At 43.6% G+C, this 23644-nt stretch overlaps 1 protein-coding gene across 9 annotated transcripts in view; it reads left to right on the top strand.

The window, feature by feature from the left end:
• The window catches only part of pitpnm2 (phosphatidylinositol transfer protein, membrane-associated 2), a 96854-nt gene extending 73239 nt beyond the window's left edge, over positions 1 to 23615 (top strand). For 4 of the 9 annotated variants that reach the window (XM_029257278.1, XM_029257276.1, XM_029257280.1 and 1 more), the window contains 18 exons: positions 990 to 1054; positions 2421 to 2665; positions 2797 to 2986; positions 5581 to 5700; positions 6794 to 7008; positions 7359 to 7534; positions 7860 to 8030; positions 9649 to 9801; positions 10921 to 11085; positions 12063 to 12308; positions 16258 to 16406; positions 16704 to 16820; positions 17026 to 17142; positions 17550 to 17698; positions 18014 to 18163; positions 18702 to 18885; positions 19095 to 19223; positions 19511 to 23615. In XM_029257278.1, the coding sequence (XP_029113111.1) occupies positions 990 to 1054; positions 2421 to 2665; positions 2797 to 2986; positions 5581 to 5700; positions 6794 to 7008; positions 7359 to 7534; positions 7860 to 8030; positions 9649 to 9801; positions 10921 to 11085; positions 12063 to 12308; positions 16258 to 16406; positions 16704 to 16820; positions 17026 to 17142; positions 17550 to 17698; positions 18014 to 18163; positions 18702 to 18885; positions 19095 to 19223; positions 19511 to 19864 (3095 nt within the window). In that variant the 3' untranslated portion in view covers positions 19865 to 23615. The remainder of the gene's footprint in view (positions 1 to 989; positions 1055 to 2420; positions 2666 to 2796; positions 2987 to 5580; positions 5701 to 6793; positions 7009 to 7358; positions 7535 to 7859; positions 8031 to 9648; positions 9802 to 10920; positions 11086 to 12062; positions 12309 to 16257; positions 16407 to 16703; positions 16821 to 17025; positions 17143 to 17549; positions 17699 to 18013; positions 18164 to 18701; positions 18886 to 19094; positions 19224 to 19510) is intronic. The other 5 variants (XM_029257292.1, XM_029257285.1, XM_029257298.1 and 2 more) reach the window with 5 other exon arrangements.
• The last annotated feature ends 29 nt before the right edge of the window (positions 23616 to 23644 follow it).

Raw genomic sequence — 23644 nt, 5'->3', positions numbered from 1 at the left:
ATTAGTGATTTTTTTATTTAACTCAACTGCTCTCAAATCCCCTCCTTTCCTAATAGGATTAGCTGTAAAAGAACAATTTGTGTCTTACTGAAGTTCCTGTAATTGATTAAGTTTGTAGTGGAATATGAGATTAGTACATCATAATAGCTGCGTATGGCTTACCATTGAGCTCCACAAGAGGATACGAGCTTCTTGTCATGGAATGACCTTCAAGGCCAAATGCTCTGAAAACCACTTTTATAATCTTTGTGAGTTGATATAGGAACAGTAAAGAGACAAAACCTGTTAAAGACATCTCATATGAGAGTTCCTGTTCCCTCAAAAAAGTAGTAGTTGGCCTACTATGTCCATGAATGTTCTTGTTTGAGTCCCAGGGTCAGCTTGTGTGGCACCAGTAGAGCGTAGGGGCAGTTTTATAATTAGAGCTCCAAATTTTGGTACTAAAACTGAAAAACAAGTTGTAATGTTGGAAAAATTTAATTAACATTTATATAATAAAGAAATAAATTTATAAAATTGATGATCTGCTGCCTTGTATAATATGTAAACAAAGCATGATGCATCACTGTCCCATGTCTTTGAAATGTTTTTATAATGATTTTGTTGGTGACATTTTTTTATGCGGTAAACACAGTATATTTGTTCCCCTAATTAATTTCAGCATTCAGTTTGGTTTTCAGTGGTTAATGTATACATTTGTGTTCTGTGCATATGTAATGTTTACATACTTCCTATGGTAATTACATAAAATATATCTTATTAATTCCAATTTTATTTTTTCCTTCATGATTAATATCTATATCTAAAATACAAATAGTTTTTGTAATTGTGTGTGTGGGTGAACATATATGTACCTTTATTAATTTAGTGATTGAAGTCTAAGGGGTGCCAGATTGATTCCTGGTTGAGCATCAGGTGAGTGAAACTTCGTGGCCTCACTGGCCAGCCTAACACGGTGACCACGGCTTTATTACCGTGTCTGTTTGCAGGGGAGCTGTATCAGGAGACATCTGGAGAGTATGCAGTGGTGGCTAGTGTGGAGACGCTCAACGAGGTACAGAACCCACAGACGTACCAGAGATGTCACAAGGAGATGTGCTTTGAGGGCAAACATTTTCACTCAGAGCTGTCATGTCTCCTTGTTCTAAGCCCCAGTAGATCACACACGTAAAGTTGGACTCCGCTATGTCTGACTACACTGTTTTGGTGTTCGGATCATTTGGCAGAGCAGCTCATATCTTAGACACAAGAACTTAGTGTGACCCACTGGATGCTAGTCATCTGTCACCCCTGAAGTTCCTCAGACAGAGTGTGGAAATGAAGTTCAGGGCAGTTCAGGTCCTTGGAAGCCAGTGGGGCTGTTCCATAAGCCTGTTTCTCCTCTTATGTTCAGATGTTCTACTCTGTGAACCGTTCTGTCATCCCCAACATTATGGTAACCAGAGAGCTGTCAGTAAGTAAATGGCCAGCCCCAGTGGATCATGAGAGTGAAGTGATGCTGAGATTCTGCAACACTAACCCCAAAGGCTGGTTGTGCATGCAAAACTACCAAAGCCCTGCAACACTTGTGTTGGCTTTATGATGACATTCACAAACATCCACGTTTTAAATGTGTGTGTAAGAGACAGATGTGTCCATGCTACAATGTTGGGAATAAACTGTGGCAGTGGTGAAGGATGACTACCCTTTGTCTAATAGAAATAGTACAAATGAATGTTTGATGTTTAGCAGCAGTGTTGTCCCTAGGAAAGCAGATTGCCTTACTGTATTTCCTCTTGTGAGGTCTGTCCTTTGCATATGGGCTGGACTCACTGATCCATCTATGATCCACATCACGCCACGATCAGTATCCTATCTGTGAGCAAGATGAACATTGGGATCCCCCCCCGCTGCCTTTCCTCTTAAGTCCATCCTTTAAAAGACATAGACTTTCACTGGACGCCCCACCGGTGAAAAGTGTGAGAGTCCATCTTTGTTGGAGGACACAGCTGCAATCCCCTAACCATGTATGTGCTGGCTTAGGCTGGTGTCCAGCCACAAACTCAACTGTCAGCTATTTTTAGCCTGTGTCCCCATCGAGTGCATCCCAGCCTGGAGAGTTGTTCTGGGCTGGTTGTTGAGCTATAGCTGAAATCTGGGCCTTCTGACCTACTGTCCTTAGCCTCCAGGCAAGCAGCACAGCCATAACAATTGCACTAATGTTGGCAGTTTTTAGCATGTTTGTTATTGCTGTTCTTCATCTTATTAGCATTATTTCAAATGCTTCGAGGGTAGTAAACATCAGATGATCTCGAAAGCTCAGCTGAGTAGTGCATTAGCTTAATAGTTGCATATTACCCTTCATTTCCATTTGTTGTTTGTTTGTTGAGAAGTGCGGTTCAAAATGGGAATGACAGTTTGTTGTATCTTCTCTCCTTTAGGATGGCTCCACACAGGAATCCCTGCAGCCATCCAAGATCCACGTCCTCATCCTTGTTTTGCATGGCGGTAACATCCTGGACACTGGCGGTGGTGACCAGAGCAGCAAGCAAGGGGACGTCAACACCATCAGCACAGCCTTTGAGACGGTGATGCGCGTGCACTATCCAGCAGCCCTGGGCCGCATTGCCATCCGCTTGGTGCCTTGCCCCGCCATCTGTGCCGAGGCTTTCTCCCTGGTGTCCAAGTGAGGATGATCGCCGGAACCCATCCAGTGCCGTAAAACAATGGCACACCTGTCACATTCATGCACACACGCACACGCACACTCACTGGTGGTCGCTGATGGTTCTCCTGTATCCGGGCTCTTTTCCACAGCCTGAGCCCCTACAGCTACGATGAAGGGTGCCTCTCCAACAGCCAGGATCACATTCCATTGGCTGCCCTGCCACTGCTTGCCACCTCCTCGCCGCAGTACCAGGAAGCTGTGGCAACCGTCATCGTGCGGGCCAATCAGGTGTATGGTGACTTCATCAAGTCCCTGGAGGGCGCTACCTTCTCTGGACAGGTGAACCTGGAGACATGGCAGGCCCGGGGAGGGGGGGTGGGAGGTGGTTGGCTAAGGGACTGGAATGTTGACTCTGAGTATTAACATTGAACTGGGATGATGGTGGTGAGTAATGGATTTATATACCATAGTGGGTCCAGATGAAAGCTGGAGAGGAATGAAGAACCAATGTCGGTGTTACAGTTGAGATGAGTGTCATGTTAAGGTTCTCAGTTCACAGCACTAAGTCTTCTTAAAGCAGGAGTTTGTATGTCATTCTACCTCCGTCAGACAGTCACATCACAAGTTTTTCTCACTGGCTCCATATACTGTACTTGCTGTAACCATTTGTCCTTGTCAAGCTCACGGTGTTCCGGAGCATGTCCCAGAATCACTGAGTGCTAGGTAATGAGGGGTACACCCTGGACAGGACATCATTCCGTTGCATGGTAGCCACACACACACAAAGTCATACTGTGGGCAGTGTAGCATGCCTAATTCGTCTGAGCTCCATGTCTTTGGACTGTGTGAGGAAACCAGAGCGCTCTGTAGGAGCATAGAAACTCCACACAGACTGAGCCAGATTCAAATCAATGCCCGAACAGTCTAGTGCTACCTGCGGCACCACCGTGCCACCCTTGCGCCATGTATCTATGCATGGTCAACATTTATGACTCAAAACTTGATACTAGCTACATCTCAAGTCCATCCCTCACTGGAACACACACTAAACAGACATATTCCTTCAAGAGTGGCATCTCAAACCTCACATTTGCATCTGTTATGGATGATCCTGTCTCATTGTTAGATAAAATAGTTTAATTATCATATCAAAAGAAACTATTACAATTAAATTCAAATTAAAAGCATCTGTGTGAAATAGGAGGTGAATAGGAAATTCAAAACTGAACAGTAAGTGGTCAGAATCAAAATCATCTAAATGAATTTAAAGTGTTATTTTAAAAAGCTGTAAATAATTAAAATGTGTATCTTAACCACTTAAGCACTCTGGTTTTACCTTGAATGTGACTATAATCCATTTACCAAAGATGCATGAGTGCAGTCGGTATAAAGGAGCATCAGAGAGCTTTAAAGTCAGCATAATCAAAGTTTAATTCATAGTCATTGAAGATCATTGGCACCGATGAAAAGTTACACTACTAGAATACAATTATAGTTCATAGGTAAAATTATGCATCATGAACTATATTACAAAATAAATTCACATTCTTTTCTTTGTTTCTCTGCAATGGACTGGTGTCCCATCCACATGGTACCCTCCTCAGCCTTGTGCCCAGTGATTCCAGGATCACCACGACCTTGATCAGGACAAGGGGTTAATGAAACTGGATAGTTGGGTGGATAGATGTCTTTGTTTCTCTCGGTTTAATTTCTTATAAAAAGATATTTGTGCACTTCTATCAAGGAACAACTTATGCATCAAAATCGGTGTTCAGACCAAAAATAAAACTGTGTTCAGACAGTAAACCAGTCCTTAAACTAATCTGCTGTTAGAGTAATAACATGAGCTTTCAGGTGCTTTGCAGTCTATGCTCTCTCTCGAACACACACACACACACACACACACACACACCTTCTCTATTGTTAGGTCGAAACTGCAGCTTTTCAATCGCTTTCAACATGGAGTCCATGAATTCTAAACAACGCACCGCTGTACTGTGTGGCTGTCATGTCCTCGCCCACAACTCAGTCGACAGCACCTGACTCCATTCCAGCACCTACCCTTTAAAAGACACTTCAACGCCCAGACCGTTGCGGAATCTCGTCAGGGACAACCGCCCTCTCTCGTGACTCTTCGTTCACAAGCATCGCTAGCTCTTCGTTCACGTCCTCCGGTTTCTGACTCTTCGCTTCATTTCCCGACCACGTCCACGGATCCTCGTTCCTGTCCCTGACCTCGCCCATGGATCTTCGCTCTGACCCTGACCGCCAATTGTCCGACCCTTCGCCTGTCCCTGACACCGAGAACTTGCATCATCCCTCGTCTCCGGACGAACAACGCTACGCTTGGGTCCAGCTGTCCCAGGCCCCTATGTTTCGGGTGACAAAGGCTGTTCACCATCTAGCAGGGACGTTTTCTTTACAGAGAGTTGGATTCATATCAGATTATAAACATTAATTACAGTAGATCATAATTAATTTTTTGTCACCCAGAGTATAAAGAATCTTACTTAGCTGCAGTAAAGCTGCTGTAAACATGATATACCGTACCCAAGAGCACGATATTGTCCTGTCGCCTTACTGTACTGTATTTGCTGTAAACTGTCAGAATGGCCAAAATACAGCAATGATGTGGCCGAAATAGTAGATGTGCGGTGTGTTTTTGAAGATCGTGGCCACAGGGGTTAAACACACACGGGGAACACGCGTGGTTCTGTATGGGTGTGGTCGTTTGTGGCGACTGACCAATTTCCTCGGTTTATGATGCCAGTTACTGTGCCCCTGACTCTTTGCTCTTATTTAATTTGCCAACAGTCAGAGTCTGGGATGAGCTGCTAGATGGTTACTGCTGTATTTAGGTTGAAGTCTTAAGAGGGGTTGTCAACAGAGGCCGACGCTTTCCCCTTAACACGCTCCACATTCTGCTTATCTAGGTATGTCTGATTGGGGACTGCGTGGGAGGAATCCTCGGGTTCGATGCCCTCTGCAACAGCAGCCAGATGGTGTCTGAGAGCCAGAACAGCAGTCGGCGTGGCAGCGTGGTGAGCGTTCAGGTTAGCCTCCTCTACCTCCCCCTCCCAAACCTGTCCTCCCTAGCTATGAAAGTGGTTCCAGTGACATCTTTTTTGTACTTTTCCCAACATGCTTGATCTCTTACTTTTCCCATCTTCCAAACTACTCTTGATCCCCACCCACGAAACACACGGTGGTCAAATCCTCTATTTTACCTCATTTCTCAGTGATCCCATGGCCTCCTAGTCATTTAAACACCCTGGAACTGGAGGTGAGAAATTGCCATAGTCACACAACTACTCTCCCTGTGCTGCACGGTGACATGGGATGGACACACTACCACAGGGCACCATATCTGTTACTGTCTGGGTCTCCTGGCGCTGTTTCGGTGGCTAGCAGCGACTCAGTTTTTTTTCGTTTCTGATTAACTTTTTATTTCTTTTGAGTTACTTAAAATTTGAAATGGCTTGCCAGTGAAACAGAAAAGAAAAAGCAAAAAAAAAAAGAAAAGAAATTAAAGTCAAAATAATGGTAATACTGTACTGTATTTCTATTATTCTGTATTAGTATTATTTTAACATTAAAGAGCATGTGCAGTTAGTGAAAAAATATAGCAAACCCCTGTTATACAACATAGCAATTATGTACTTTAATTGTTTAAATATCCTTACGGTTCATATAATACTTTCGACAAAGTTGACTTATTCCATCGTCAGAATGGAACGGCGTTGTAATCGAGCACCGACGGTATTAATGGGCGGAGTCTATGTGTTAAGTGATGGTGCACCTGGTCAATGTACTTCCACTGTTCAGGAGTGCTTGCAGATTCCTTAGATTATACAGCTTATTATATTTCAGCCAAACAGTTTTGAGTTAAATACCCTGTTCAGCTCCATCGCTGTAGATGTAATTCTTGAGAGATATGAGGACACACATCTCGCTGACCTGCTGAGGAGCAGAAGTTTGATGCTGCTGGTTCCAGTGTTATCACAGTCACTTGCTCCACACACCCATATATGTGGAATAGTTCTTAAATCTCTGGGTGAGAAAGCACATCTCTCCTCAGACTTGAACCTGCAGCCCTTTGGTGATGAGCACAGCTGGTTAACTGCTGCTCTGCCCCTGCTTCCTCAGGATAACGACCTGCTGTCCCCTGGGATCGTCGTCAACAGCAGCTACTGCTCGGCAGCCTCCTCGCTGGAGGGCAGCCGCCACCTGAGCCGCAGTAACATCGACATCCCACGCTCCAGCGGGCCCGACGACCCAAAGAAGCAGCTGCCTCGCAAGCGCAGCGACTCGTCCACTTACGAGCTCGACACCATCAAGCAGCACCAGGCGTTCCTGTCCAGGTGAGGGGATGTGGTGAAGGTGTCATAGACCTGGAGAGGAGCAAGTCTCATATAAAGCACAGAACACACATCACAATCATCATCATTTTACCCTAATTTTATAGTGTTACCATACCCAGCAGGGGTGGCCAGGTAAAAGATTTTTTCTCTTTTAATTTCCTTTGGATTTTTGTTTCCCCTCCTCTCTTGCCTTGTGCTAATAGTTCGTTCATTGCTGCATGACTGTGGTATTTGCGTTTTCTTTATTCTGCCCTCTGAGAAATGCCATGTATAAAAATAAAGAATTTGGAAATAGAATGAGTACAATGGCATATTAATAGCGGCATGCATGTCTTCTGACCCCCATGCAGCCTGCACTCCAGTGTGCTGAGGAGCGATGTAGGCTCCCGCAGGTCCAGCAGCAGCACTATGCTGGAGGGGAACTCTTTGGGCAAGTTTGACTTTGAGGTGTCGGACTTCTTCCTCTTTGGATCCCCCCTGGGCCTGGTGCTCGCCCTCAGAAAGACTGTCATTCCAATGCTGGACGGTAAGCTGCTGAGTGCTACTTTAAGGCCGCAGGCCTGGAACTTTCCACTGATGATGAAAACATCAGGATGATGCCTCACTGGTATAGCTCCAAGTGCACAGCCATTTAGCCCCTTTCCCCAAACAAAGAGCCTTTTTTATTTTGACAAGTGAAAAGATGACTAAATAGTTATTTTTTCTTAATTTAGCCAAAAGCAGGGCTAGATGAGTCATCCTTGTTCACCATAGCCAGAAAAGATTTCTCAAATAAGTGCCTAATTACTTCATGGCCGCCTTCTGATGTTGCCACGTGTTTCACCCATTGTTGACTCACTGTCTCCCCCTAGTGGCCCAGCTCCGACCAGCCTGCCAGCAAGTGTACAACCTCTTCCACCCTGCTGACCCCTCAGCTTCACGCCTTGAGCCCCTTCTGGAGAAGAAATTCCACCTTCTGCCCCCATTCAACGTGCCCCGGTATCAGCGCTTTCCGCTCGGGGACGGCAACTCTGCTCTGCTGGGTGAGTCCTTGCAGACGTGTGTGTTCACACGCTCGGCGCCGCACGTCCGAGTGACGCCTCTCATACAAATACTACATTATATTGCACCACTATATACTGGAAACATTCAGAAGTGTCACTGTGGTGATAAAGACAACTTCATTATACTTTTTATACAATAACATATTTACTTTTATCAGTTTAGCTGACACTTTTCTCCAAAACAACTTAAAATATGAAGTTACGTGTAATGATTTGCCGAGTTACACAGTTGGATCGTTTCTGCTGGAGCAATTTTTAGGGTAAGTACCTTGCTCAAGGGCACTACAAGCAGGTCTAACAACAGTGCCACCTGCTTTAATGGTATTATTACTGTGCAGCTTTTTTGGAGAGCTGTGTATGGTCAGCAGAACAGTGCTGATGTAAGCTGCGATACAGTGACACATGAGGTTTACATCCCTATTGTTGTTTGCTTTTTGGAGCTATGGAATTCATGGGTAACAGCTGTGAGGAATCCGTTAGTTTATTCCAAAACTACCTTCAGACTTCCTCTGTCTGCTTTATGTGTTAGAGAGTTGCTATGTTCATCTGTATGTTGTCGTTACTTGCCTGTTTTCTTTTTACTGCAGTTATCCCTTACAGTTCACACAGTGGATCTTGTTTAATTCTCAGCGCAGATTTTTCACATTTAGCTGACACTTTTCCCCAAAGCAACTTAGAATGTTAAGCTTTTTTTTTTTTTTTTTTTTTTTTTTTAACAATTGTTTACCCATTTATACAACTAGATCATTTTTACTGGAGCAATTTAGGGTAAGTACCTTGCTCAAGGGTACTACAGCCAGAGGTGGGAATCAAACCTGCAACCTTTGGGTCCAAAGGTATTGACCTCACCTTATAGCACATGCATCTTCCAACAACCCAGACTTGATTATATTATTTTTGATTCCCGGCATTTAGTCGTAACGGCTGAGGACGACTGCTCAGTGTTCTGGTTGTGCAGAAAAGAACAAGCAAAATAAAATAGATTTAGAATTGAAAGTCAAAATAATAGTGCAAATATAAATACTGTACTGCATTTCATTACATTGTCTACAACTGCTTGTCCTGGGTGGGGTTGTGGTGAACTGGAGCCTACCCAGCAACACAGAGCGCAGGGCCGGGGGGGGGGGGACACACCCTGGATGGGACGCCAGTTCACTGCAAGGCACCCCAGGTGGGCCTTGAGCCCCAGGCCCACCGCACAGCGGGCACATGCCAAACCTGCCATACCACCGCACCCCCCCCCCCGAATGCTGTACTGTATTTATCTTATTCTCTTTCAGTATTATTTTAACTCAAAGAATGTGTGACATTAATGACAACTATAACAAATCTCTTTTAAAGACTGGAGCAGATGGGATGGTCCACAGTCATGCATGTGGACCATCCCGCCTGCTCCAGTCTTTAAAAGACCCTCGTCTCTCAGCCATGTGCCGCTGTAAGGGTTTGTCTCTCAACGCTGAACGTCTTGTCTCAAGTTTTTTGTTGCTACATGTCTGTTTCTTTTCTGTTCCTTGTCTTATCCCCCTCTGCTCCCGCCATGGCCTCCACCTCATCCCTGCTGCCTCTCCACCCTCCTGCCTCTGAACCTGACCTGTAGTGGAGACAATCCAGAGCAACCCCCAGCTCCTGATGGAGAGTGGGGGCACCCTCTCCCTACGCTGCCAGGAAGGCATCAGCGAGACCTGCATCCCCGTGCCCGTGTTAAACTGGCAGGACGGTTCCCTGAAGGCCACGCCTGTTGCAGCAGAGCGTGTGTAGTTTTACCTCTCTTCCTGTTTGTCACCACTCTCTGTGTTTTGTGTGTCGGTCCCATGTTCTGTCCCTCTCTCCACTATGTGTGAACCATGATGATGTGCATTTCCCCAGTCCTGCTGCTTGCAAACACCCTGCTTTTTGTCTATTACTGGACAGTCTGGTTTTGTTTCACGATACAACCCATGCTGTAAACTTCCTTCTAGGTCTCCAACCCTTACCCTCAAGGGCAATTTAGAGCTTCAGATATAGTGAGAACTGATAATTCTCTACATTGTGCTTTTTTGGGGTGTTTTCTTTTATTCAGAATCTACCCTGTTACGTTGGAGTTGGCTTGAGAGTGAAAATTTGAATATCCTAAACAAGTTCTGATCAGTAGTACAGTTTATTTATTTGAGTGTAATGTTAGAAAAGGTTGTTTTTTATTGCTTAATGTGGATTTTCTCACTGCATTTGCCTATTGATTGTTTGGAAACAACAATGTATCCTTTTGTGTTTTATGTTTATGGTATAGTATATGTAATTTCAGTGGTCAGAGGTCCCCTGAGTAAGACTTTTCCTAGAACAACCACATTTAATTGTTTTATTTCTGTTATGATAATGTGCTCACATATTTGGATATAAAAAACAAGAGTGGACAGGTAATAGAGCCAGGGGGCACACCTGTTTTGGTGCAATCACAGTTTATCTATTGTACTTGTATAATGTTAAACATAACATCATAGTAAAAATCAAAGAGTCATAATAAAGATTAAAAATTTATGATCAAAGGTAGAATTTCAAGTTTTAAACATTCAAATTATGTGAGCTGATTTTTGAACAAGAAACAAGCCATTTAGTGCAGCAGTAAATAAAGGAATTATTCTGTAACTTTATAAAATCAAATTCAGTTGACCATGTGACCACTTTATGCTAGACAGTTTCTTCAGGGTGGGGGATTGGATCTCAAGTGTTTCTGGTTTCAGCACCCAGTAAACCGTCTCACCTTGAGTGTCCCATACCCCCATCCCTCCACCACCCCCACCCCGCTTTTCCATTCTCTGTTTTTCTCCTGTGTCTCCTACTCCCGTTGCTCCTGGGCGGTGCCTAATGGAATCTCCTTGTTTCGGCTCAATAGCAGATGTTGTTCAGTCTCATGGTGGTGTCTTCGTGGACAGTTCGTACCCCTCCTCTCCCATTACTGCCCCCCAGTGCCGGGGCACAAGGAGGGCCAGTGAGGTCAGCATTGCCAGCCAGGTCTCAGGAATGGCAGACAGTTACACTGCCACCAACATAGCCAACAGTAAGTGGTTCCACAACACCCAACCCCTAGCTCTCCCCTCTCTCTCTACCTATCTATCTACCCTCCACCCACACTTACTCTTTCTGCACTGCACCCCACTCCACCCCTCATCAGCAATGACTATGCACGGAAGCCAGGCAAAACCCATGCACACACTTACTGGCCATGACGACTAGCTGCACCTGCACGCAAATCATACGATAACCACCTCTCACTGCCAACTGCACTTACTCACTAAGTATGGAGTGTGAGGACCCTAGGCAGCTTTTCATATTTACCTGACCCAGGACCAGTTCACATCACATGAAAAGTGACTGTACTTCCATAGGTAAACCAGTGTTAGGCCATACTATCACCCATTGCTTAAATGTAAATGCAAAAAAGCCTCAAGTGCATTTATTTAAGAACTTGTTTGCAATGCATGTAAAGAGGCGAGTTGTTTGCTGCATTCGTACATTGTCATTTGCTGTGGTCTGTGTGTTGAAATGACCAGGCTTCTATGTTGTTTAATGTCAGGATTGTATTTCACTGTCTTTTCCTCTCCTACTAATACACTGTGGCTCTACCATATGTGTTGTTGATGTAGTACTTACTGTTTTTCCTGTAAAATATAGTAGATTACCTGCCTTGGGCTATGATTACCCAGTTGAAATCACAGTAATTGATTCTCTTAGGCAATCCTGCAATTTTTTTATTATTATTATTAAGTGATTCTGCTTTGATGAATTTTACAAGTGTTTACAATTGTAATCTACCTATTTGCTTACACTGAAAGTAAATACTTTATTGTCATGTGGTATTTCCAGCATTTTGTTGCAGCTGCTCCCATAATATTATTAATTGTCATGATGACAAATGTGAATTAGTAGAGATGACTGTCAGGTATGTGAAAAAAGCTCCCTGCATCAAAATGTAACTTCCTTGTAACTTTATTTTCTTGTCATTAATACATTTTGGTTTCCCTCTTGTTTTCTTAGCACATCAACGTAGCCATTCCAAAAAGCGTAGTTTTCTTTCCCACCTCAGCCTCCCTTGCGATAAGTCACTCCTGAGGCAGCCTACCCCTAAGTCCACTAGAAAGTCGCTTTTCACAGGCCCACACATGAACGGAGACTCAGGCTGTTTGGATCACGTAGAGAGGAGCAGCTGTACGAGCTCTGATGTTGCTGCCGATCAGGTCTCTGATTTGGTCTCTCTGGTCACTCAGCTGGACATTGAGCAAGGTATACTGGGGGGGCTGGAGCTCCAGCCCCCATCGTCTCCTTAGAGGAGCGCTAGCTAGCTCTTGCCTCGCCCTGTAACGTCGGTCCTTAGCAGCCCTTTCATGCCATTTCTTCTTCCAGCTTTCATCCACCTTCTCCACCCTCTGCTGATTTGGCCTTGTCTTTCTGATGACAGCCCAATCATTTTTTAGTGAGAAATTCACAGCAGAGGATGGACAGATTTGTTTTCTCAGATATATTGTTTCCTTAACCCTCCTCTCCTTTCAGACTCTTGAAATCTATAACAAAAAAAATCACTTTGCATTAGTTGACCTTGATCTGCATTAGAGAAATTCTAAAAAACTACTTTTTCTAATTATGTCCCCAATGTACTACGGAAAAAGATGGGTAGTGTAGTCAAAAACGCAACGATAAGTACTGATACTTTAAATGAGTCTAGTAAAAGTAATCATACAATTTTTTTGAGTAAAAAAGTATCAAGTAAAAAATGTCTCAAGTATGAAGCTGTTTCAAATTAGACTTTCCAATATTCTGGGCCACTAGCAATATTAGCAGCTCAGATATATGGTTTTTAACTCAGCGGAAAAACATGGATTTTGATGTCTTTTCAATAAAATAGCATTATTGTGATGGGAAAATGAGATAATGTCAGTTAGACTAATCAAGTTAATACAAAAAGGACCATAGTCTGCTATCTGTTATTACTCACTTACTTACTATTGATAACTCCTGTCCACGGCAGAGCCATGGTGGTCCACCATAAGCCATCTGATGATCTCCTGTGCTAAAAACATATACATTTCTTCAAGTGATATGTCCCAGCCACCAGAGGCACACATTCACTCATACATACACACACTATAGGCAATTTAGAGTGACCATCCATCCATCCATTTTCAGTAACCACTTGTCCTCATCAGGGTCGCAGTAGTTTGAAGCCTATCCTGGAAGTAGAAGGCTGGGAAGGGTGCACCCTGAACAGGATTTTAGAATCACCAGTCAACATGAAATATTTCTTTGGATATAAAAAGAACCTCGCACAGGCTGAACCAGATTTGAACCTCCAAAAAAAATCTGTGTCTTGCTATGGCTGACCATTACTGTCTGTAGCTTACGAGGCCTGAGTAATGAACATACAGTATACAATAGAAGTGAGTACACCCCTGTGCAATATCACTTAAATGTCAAATGATTCAAAATTGTATCACCTCTCGATAATTACATTATTTCTAAGTTGAACAGTAGGGTATTTGCTCTAATGTAAAATTAAAAACTAACAGTTTAGATTTACTAGATTAAAAATACAGGTCCACAGTAGGAACTCAATGTAATAAAAATCAGTACTCCTTTCATTACAGAGGCTCAAATCTGTTATTTTTTCAATACTTCGTATGACCACCTTTATTTTTGATGACAGACTCAATCCTCCTTTCCTGTGAACACCAGAACTTTCTCAGTTTTGGACCTGTGGGCTATGTCTATCTGCATGTCTGCATCGTGGCTCCACATGGAAAAGAATTGCCAGAGGAATTGAAAAATCTGATTGTGAGATTTCACAAAGATGAAAAAGATTACAGGAAGATCAGTGACCAACTAAAAATCAGGTCGAACATAGTTGCAGCAGTAATCAGGAGGTATAGAACGAGCCATAATACCACTAATCAGAGCTGCAGTAGCCGTCCTCCCAAAATGACGCCACGGACGGTGCGCTACTTGCACAATCTAGCTCTGAAAAACAGACGGGCAAGTGCTTCAGACTTGGCACAGGGGTTATCAATGGAAATCTGAGTTCCTGTGACAGCTCAGACAGTGCGAAGGACATTGCATAACGTCAGCCTCTATGGACGGCATCCAAGAAAAGAAATCCTTGCTTGCTCTTTGGTACAAAACTGCAAGATTAAACTTTGCTGAAGAACATAAGAAGCCTGATGAATATTGAGGGCACATTCTTTGATCAGATGAGAACAAGATAAATTTGTTTGGCTCAGATGGGGTCCAGGATGTTTGGCGTGAACCTGGCCAAGACTACCACAGTGAATGCATAGTCCTGACAATGAAGCACGAAGGTGGGAGTGTGATGATATGGGGCTGCATGAGTGCAAAAGCTGTTGGGGAGATGACATTTGTAGATGGCTCCATGAATGCCTGTGGATATACCAAAATACTGGCTGACAAGATGACTCCCAGTCTCCAGAAGCTTGGTAGAAGAAGAAGATTCCAGCATGGTAATGATCCAAAGCACACTGCCAAAATCACCCAAGAGTTTCTAAAGAAGAAAAAAGTGAAAACTATGACCTGGCCAAGTATGTCGCCTGACTTTAATCCAATAGAACACCTTTTGGGTATTTTAAAGAGAAAGGTAGATCAACACAACCACTCCAGCAAAGAGCAGCTGAAAAAAAATTCTCTAAAGAATGGCAGAACATCTCTCCAGAAAGTGTGCAACCCTGGTATCCTCCATGCTGAGGAGGATCGAGTCTATCATGAAAAATAAAGGTGGACATACGAAGTATTGAAAAAAATAAAAGATTTGGATCTCAGTAATGAATGTACTGACTTTTGTTGCATTGAGTTCCTACTGTGGGGGCCTGTATTTTTAATATAGTTAATCTAAACTCTCAGTTTTTATTTTACAGGAGCATATAATACCATACTGTTCAATTTAGAAGTAAGCCAATTACTGTAAGGTGCTACAATTTTGAATCACTTGACATTTAAGTAATACTGCACAGGGGTGTACTCATGTTGTGTACTGTATTAATCAGCATATTAGAATTTACTAGAACTTTGTTCTAAAAATTGATGTTGACACATCTGTCCCTCAACTAGCAGTTATTACTAAACAAATGTTTAGGACCAATAATACTTTAAATTTATTTAAATGAAACTGTATATATTTTTAGCTGTTTTCAGACCTTTTTCATACTCTTAACATGTTAAGAATGTACAAACAAAATGCATGTATTAGTCCATATGGTTCAATTAATAAAACAGAATTGAATGACCTCTTTAACTCATAGAAATCAACTCTCACAATGTTGTGGTACAATTAAGTTTTTTTTAAAGTAGTGAACATATTTAAACTAATTTTCCAAAGAGTTCACCTCCCCTTGATGCGAATGAGCTCGGTTGTCAATCAGAATAGGAGAAAACTCAACACTAATCTCTTCTTATTGGTCTCACTGCTAGGGAAAACTCTTGACTGACAGTCAGCTAAAGCCAAAGAAATACACAAAAGAAATCTACTGACAATGTTGCTACTGGCTCACATAAAAGTGGCTGTGACTGACAGCTAATGGCCAGCAAAATCACATTAAATGGCATTGTTCACAGTACGTGACAATTGGTTTTAAGGAAAGTTAAAACATTAAATGTGAAAAATTAAAAAATAACAGCAGGATAACAAGTTCAGTAAAAGCATTTTTTTCGTATGTACTCGATTAAAAGTGAAAATTACCAATGCCAAAAGCTACTGTGAACTGTACACTTTTTCCAGAAATGTATGTAAGTACAAGTAATGGAGTAAATCTAACTCATTACCCACCACTAATTACTGTGAAACCCTATACTAATTAACCAGACTGATCATGCCAAATCCTTATTGTAACTCTAATCCAAAAGTCTAACATTAATCCAATTAAAACTGATTTACTACTGCTGTAACAGCGCCATTCAGCTTATACTTCATTTATTATGACTAGCAGCCTTCGATTGCTGTGCTCCTGTAGTGCTTCTAGAAATGTCTTTGTATGGTTTTCTCACAGAACAAAGATGAACGAGGAAAACAATCATGAACGAGGAAAAGAAACTCCAGCCGTAAACTAGTAAAACTGAACTTGTCAGTGGTCTTGATACATGCCGCAGCCTCCTGTGTAAAGAAGGAGCTGCGGGCCCTGTGTAATTGGGCCTCGGCCGACCCCTGCTGACCCACATGCCCTGTTTCCTGCAGTCGCAGCCCGCTGGTGGGGCACCAAGCGGATCGACTTTGCACTCTACTGCCCTGATGCCCTGACTGCCTTTCCTACTGTGGCCCTGCCCCACCTCTTTCACGCTTCCTACTGGGAGTCCACCGATGTGGTGTCCTTCCTGCTCCGACAGGTTAGCCCTTTCCGACACTCTTTCTCTGCAGTGGGTTACAACCATCTGTCCATTACCAGGGTCTTCCTATGCTATACTTGCCAGCCCTTGAAAAGATTTTCAAACAGGTGTTTTTGAAGCTCCTGACTTTCTTGGTTTTATTAGCGATGCGTTTCTGAATGAGAGACTTTCAGCTAGGACAGAAGGGTATTTCATTTTCCAGATGTTATTATCATCATTTGTCTTTATAGGTACTTATCCAACAGTACAGGCTTATCTTCATTCTTCTTCACACCCTGCTCCACAATTCTTAACCAGGTCATGAGACATGAGAATTCCAGCATCCTGGAGCTGGATGGCAAGGAGGTGTCTGAGTTCACTCCCTCCAAACCGCGTGAGAAGTGGCTAAGGAAGAGGACCCACGTAAAGATCAGGGTGCGTCTCCTACACGCTCCTGGAGCCCTTGTCTTTGCTTACTTCCAGTGATGCCTTGTTGTTTGCAATACTGGCAACTAAGAATCAGACAACATGATTCATTACATTACAGTGCCCAATTTGTGTCATGGTGCTACACCATGTATAGCTCTGGAACAGAGGGGAGAAGAATTTAACACTTATTGAACCTTTGTATGTTGGGTAGAATGTCACAGCCAACCACAGGGTGAACGATGCAGTATTCACAGAAGATGGACAGCAGGTAGTGACTGGAAGGTTCATGTACGGCCCACTGGATATGGTCACATTGACCGGGGAGAAGGTAGGTTTGTCTTCACACAACCATCTGTTACTTGATAGCTAAAGACAGGGATACATGCATTATCTTAATGCCTTGTTCCTGATAGTGCTTGGTCACTTCTTGAGCAGGCTTTCTGACTGACACACTTAAGTACACAATAATTACTCAAACTCATTTGGTGCTTTGTGCTAGCAAGAGGCTTCATCCTCAGAAGCAGGGACTTCACCATTGTTACAATTGTGGAAGTGGCTACAAGGACGGCAAAACAGTTCCAAGTGATCCAAGTCCTCAGTTTAGTTCTCTTAGCTGAAACCTTATGGTGTTTATAATGCAGCCAACTAATTGTCTATTGTGCTGGTTATCACTGAGAAGGTTGAAGATGTGAACTCGGGTTTGGCAGTCTACTTCATGTGTTGGCCCCCCTGCAGGTGGACATCCACATCATGACCCAGCCTCCGTCAGGGGAGTGGGTGTACTTTGACACCGAGCTGACCAACAGTAGCGGCCGTGTCTCTTATGTAATCCCCGAGGGTAAACGGCTGGGTATCGGGGTCTACCCAGTGAAGATGGTGGTCAGGTAAGACTATAATCTATCATTCCATGCCCTGGGAGCTGCAACCCCACTGGGTATGCAGATGCATCTTGTTGGACTCTGGGTCAGAAACCAGAGAATTCAGGGAACAGGATGTACCATTAGGCACAAAATGACTTCAGATGTAAAGCAATATTTCAAAAATGAACCTGGAACTGTGATACCACCATCATCACTACTGCTATTCTGTGAAGATGACATGTTTCATCATTACATATTTAATTATTTCCATACTTTGCATTTAGGTCATTTTCAGTTCAGAACAATGAATCATTTCTTAAGCTCTGGTTCTCTCTACAGGGGTGACCACACCTTTGCAGACAGCTACTTGACCGTGCTGCCTCGTGGGACTGAGTTTGTGGTGTTCAGCATTGACGGGTCTTTTGCAGCCAGTGTGTCCATCATGGGCAGTGACCCTAAAGTGCGGGCTGGGGCAGTAGACGTCGTCAGGTGGGTCTTACCTTCTTTCTTCTCTCTGGGAGACTAAATTGTTTGAAAGGAAACAAGGAAGAAAAGGCAGCGCTAAAGCCTTACTGGGGTGTTAGATGGACAGAGAGTAGCGTGAATGTTTTTAATCTAAAGGAATCCAGGAAGAATCTGCTGTTAAGCAGGATACACTTAAGAAATTTACTTACTGGGGAGAGTAATGGGACTGTTGGTGACGTAGTGGTTTGAGCTGCTGCCTTTGGACCCAAAGGTTTCAGACTTGAATCTCACCTTCAGCTGTAGTACCCTTGAGCAAGGTACTTACCTTTATTTGCTCCAGTAAAATTACCAAGCTCTATAAATGGGTAAATAACTGTAGGTAAATTAACATTGTAAATTGCTTTGAAGTATCAGCTAAATGAATGAATGTAATAATCATATAAAGAAGGCTGAAATACACTTAACTCTTTGTTCTTTGTCACAGCAAAGGCGAGAAGATGTTCTGAAGAAGTGCTCAGGTGTTTTTGAATCTCCTCTGATGTTCTCCATTTCTGTCCCAAAGACACTGGCAGGACCTGGGCTACCTGATCATCTACATCACGGGCCGGCCAGACATGCAGAAGCAGCGTGTGGTTGCCTGGCTCTCGCAGCACAACTTCCCCCATGGCATCGTGTCCTTCTGTGACGGCCTGGTCCACGACCCACTCCGTCACAAGGCCAACTTCCTCAAGTCGCTAATCACTGATGTGAGCACCAGGGGAGCAGAGGGTGGGAATGACTGGGAGCTCAGGTCATTCTGGAGACAGTTAACTGACATACGGTGTGGGATGAGGATCTGAATGAAAGGCAGTTGAAGGCTTTAGTAAAGAACACTTGGAGGGTGAAATTAAGGAAATGAATCTGGGGTTTAATGAATGTCTGGCACTTTATCATTTCCACTGTGTTGATTTTGCAGGCTCACATGAAGATATTTGCTGGGTATGGCTCCACAAAGGACATCTCGGTGTACTCCTCCATAGGACTGGCGCCCTCACAGATCTACATTGTTGGGCGACCAACCAAGAAGATGCAGCATCAGTGTCAGGTATCCTCTGATCTGAGCTCTCTCGTGTTTCTCCTTTGTGAACGTGATACATTCTGCTGACGACATCACACAAAATAAACTAAAGTGAAATTCTGAATTATATTCTCAGAATGATGTATTTTGTGATTTTGTCCAACACCAGTAGTTACATGTATTAAAGATCCTCTGCTGGTAGGTTTCTTGACAGCAATGGGTCTTTTTTTAAAAAAGTCTAGTAAATAATGAGAGTAGTAATAGTAGAATTATTGGAGACTTTGAATGACAAATATCTGCTTTTCATCTTGCAGTTTATCACAGATGGCTACGCAGCCCACCTTTCCCAACTGGAGTATAACCACCGCTCACGGCCTGCCAAGAGTGGCAGCGCCCGCATGGTGCTCCGCAAGGGCAGTTTCGGCCTCGGGGCCAACAGCGACTTCCTGCGCAAACGCAACCACCTGCTGCGCACCATCTCCTCACAGCCGACGCCGAGCTCACCCACAGGGGCCAGTGGCCACGCCCGGCCTGAGCGCACCCAGAGCCAGTCGGACAGCGAGCGTGAGCGCACGGAGCGGGCGCAACGCAGCATGAGCATTGCTGCCGGCTGCTGGGGCCGCAGCGGCAGTGCCAAACAGGAGCCCGGGGCCCTCAGCCCCAAGTAGGAAAGCGGGGCCGTGTGCAGAGGGATGGAAGGAGAAGGAGAACCTGAAAGAGGGAGGAGCGATAAAGGGCCAGTGAATTGAGGGTTTCAAACCCTGGTGTCTCGGCCCTAGGGCAGGGGTGGGGTATGGGAAGATAGTCACACACAAAAAAACACATGGTGCTACAAACCATTCTTGTAGGAAAGGAAAATGCCACAATGTCAGCAAGGTCAGTGCTGGTAGAGTTGAATTTTCAATACTGGGAAAAAAGTATAAAAAATGTTCAGAAAAAACTGTTATTAAAAATTCAAAATGCAGGCCTTAAGTACAATGCTAGGAGTAGGGGCTCAGTATCCCCACCCATGGCAGGAAAGACATGGAAAAACGTATATAGAGGAGACAGGAACAGGCATAGCAGGAGACCGGGGATGGATCCTACTGCTTCGAAACATCCGTACTTTTACCTAGGAATCTCTGAGACTTCATGTGTAAATATGTACCCTCCCCCCACAGCAAGGTGGACAGAGGAGTGCAGGGTGGGCTTGGAGGACACCAATATTTTAACACAATCACAATGGCAGGAGGACAGTGCACAATGCAGCAGAGCCCTGACTCTCCCCTCCCACTTTAGAGTAGCATTTGGCAATAAGGAATAAATCTCTGCTTATATATCACTTAAAGAAATGTACATGTTTTTAGCATGGCAGTTCATCAGATGCCTTATGTACGTAAAGCATTTTTTGAGGAAGCGGCTAAAGTACTGATGCAGTGACAAGGGTGAGTGATTGGCAGATAAGGCTTCGCTTTAAGATTTGTAGACAAAAGGACACTTTTTCCTCCAGTGTGTAATAAGGCAACAATCCCTTTATCTTGGCAATTGACATGCAATACCTCCCTGGAAGCTTCTCATCGACGGCGGATCAGGTCGCACAGCCGCTGCACGGAGCGGTGGCACCCGCATCGTCCGGCCTGGCTAAAGTAGGACGTTCTGGAGGCTGCATGTTTATGGCCGCACAGCCTTGAAACCTCACACCCGCCCCACCCCCATAACCCCCATGACCATCTGGCATCGCATCCTTCAACTGTGGCTGCTCGAACCTGCACGTGCCATTCATTCAGTGCGTCAGCGCTGACCTGGGCCAGGTTTGTCTTGCAAACCAACATCCTTTGGGAAGAAGTAGAAGGAGCTACCAACTATGTTTTTCGTGACCTCAGGGCTCCTCAAGGTGGCTGAGGAGAAGAGGGCAAGATCGCAGCAGCTGAGTGACGAGGACAACGACAAGGAAGGGGAGGATTGATGGGAGATAGAGAGGCAACTGAGGCAGGAAGGCGGGGAGCTTCAGATGCTCATGGGATGTCAAGTGGCTCCAGGAAGTAGGGGGCCCCGGGTGCTTAAACTTATAGAGCCATGCCTCACAATTGACTCCCATGCACCCCTGCTGGACCAACCAGGGAATTACACTTTCTTCAAAAATCAAATCAAAAACAGTACAATGGCCAAACTCATATTAAAAAAAAAAAGCTGTAGAAGCTCAACTGTATAACCTCATTGTTTTTTTGCACTAAGTTTATAGTGGAGAATATTGTTACCATTTCATGTTGCTACATATGGATATTTTGTAGTGCATGAGTGCTATTATTTAATGCCTATCCAGATTGTGTCTGCATCCATATGTGTTTCGTTCACTAGCAGGATTAGACCGATACACTACTGGGATATAGATGCATATATAAGTGGATCAGGCTGAATCCAACATTTCCTCCTTAATGTACAGGAGATAAAGCTTTGAATGTTTATTTTGCTCTCAAGGCAAATGACTTGCTTGTATAGTTTGGATAACATAGGCTTGTACAAAAATGATAGAGCTAGCTTAATTTTTACCCATACATGACGCATTACTGAAAATAGCACTCTGAGCAAATGAAGTGATGTAGGTAGATGTACAGTATAGTCCTCCTCTGAAAGATTATAAATTCTCTGAGCAAAGAGAGATTTGTTTTACTGAAATTCAGCTGCAAGAATATATTATAACAATCATCAGTGGTAATAGACCTTACAGTCGTTTGTTTTGTACAGTATTATCTTAATGCTACTGTCTGCAGTCAAGCAAAACACTGGAACAGTATCACTGTATGCTTTTGGAATACTTTTATCATTATGCTGTCATAGCATATGTTTGGAAATTTGGGATACAGCCTCCCACTTAATCGACGCTCAAATGGAGGCACGAAATGTGCGCATAGCCTGATGAAACGGTTTAAAGTGCAAACTGTTTGCAAGCGGTTTAACATAAAACAGTGTAGATAGTGTAAAGTTTATGTAAATGTCATGAAAAGTAGGCATATACAGCTGAGAAGTATTTATTTATGTAGATTTATAAGGATATGGATCTTTCAGGTTTATTACATTTAAAGATGTAGCTTTTTTGTGTTGCAAATGTGTACATGATTGCTATTTTATGGACCAACTACATCTGTCAGCGCTCAAATTAAAATAATTCCAACCCCCTGCACACAGAGCAGCGCCACCATGTAGAACGTTGCCGCACTGACAATCACACTCTGTCACACTCTGTCACACTCTGTCACACTCGGGGGGGGGATTTTCCTTCTATACCCACTCGATACCCCACAAACAAGAGGAAGTAGGAGTGTGGCATGTGGTGTTGGGAGCAAATCAAGTCTGACACAGATCTCGTGGGCTGCCTCGGCATCTGCTGGGCATTAGGGGTAGCAGGCCCTTCTGAGCAAGTTATACCTGTACATTCAGGACACGATAGCAGTGTTTTACGACATATTGCCCGTTTGTAATTCCAACGTGGCATCACAAACTGACCGATGCACACAAAGGGACCTTAACCTTAGAGAATTCCTCTTTAAAACAAGGCGGCTTGTAATGAATATTTATAAACTGTTCCATGTAGTATAGCCATCCTGCTTGCATGATCTTCATGACTGCTTTTAATCACTTATGAATTGAGAAACACCAGCCTACCATGACACCGTCCGGTCCACACATTCGAGCACTGGTTACTGAACAGAACATGTTCAGGTCTTCACAAACACATTGAAAACCCAACCTAAAGCACACCTCTTCCATGTGTAGTCTCCACTCATCTGTCAGTGTCCGCATGTTTCTCCAAACTAAAATGTTTGCCTTTCGTAAACAAACATCATGCTTTCTAAAGATGTTCTACCACTGAGTTTTTAAGACGTGCGGAGAAACAGTGTGCAAAACAAACTTCACCAGTTCTTCCAGCTGAGCGAAAGGAGAGCTAATTGGTGAAGATGAGAAGAGCTCAGGATGTTCACTGTAAAGGTCGGAAGTGTTATTTATTGGTGGAGGGTGACACCTCCTGCTGTTGCCACGTTGCCATATTCTTTGGAAAGAAAGGAGACTAAGCAATGACAGGCTGTCCATCTGAAGTGTGTATCACTCGCAGCTCACCACCCCTCTATACCCAGCTGAACTCTGTTTACTACTCTCCCAAAATGACAAAAAAACAATTTTGTAACAGGAATATTTTTCAAATGTTTCTATTTTACCTATAGGCATTTAAGCTTCAAGGTATTTTTCCTTGCAGATTTAACAAGTGATATAAATTAAAAAAAAAAGTATGATGTAATATTTATATTCAAAAGATTACTCTGCCATCACTGCAAGTCTCAACTTCATTGCAGTAGTGGTTGACACTTTACTACAGTATGGCCACACTCTGGTTAATAATTATGTAGGTTTTATCAATGAAGTGGTCACCCACAAATATTACAGGATTTTTCTGTAGACCCAGCTAACAGGAA

The sequence above is a fragment of the Scleropages formosus genome, chromosome 1, assembly GCF_900964775.1.
Source record: "Scleropages formosus chromosome 1, fSclFor1.1, whole genome shotgun sequence".
Lineage (NCBI taxonomy): Eukaryota > Metazoa > Chordata > Actinopteri > Osteoglossiformes > Osteoglossidae > Scleropages > Scleropages formosus.
Note: the sequence above shows the minus strand (reverse complement) of the source record. Positions and strands in the feature narration are given on the sequence as shown.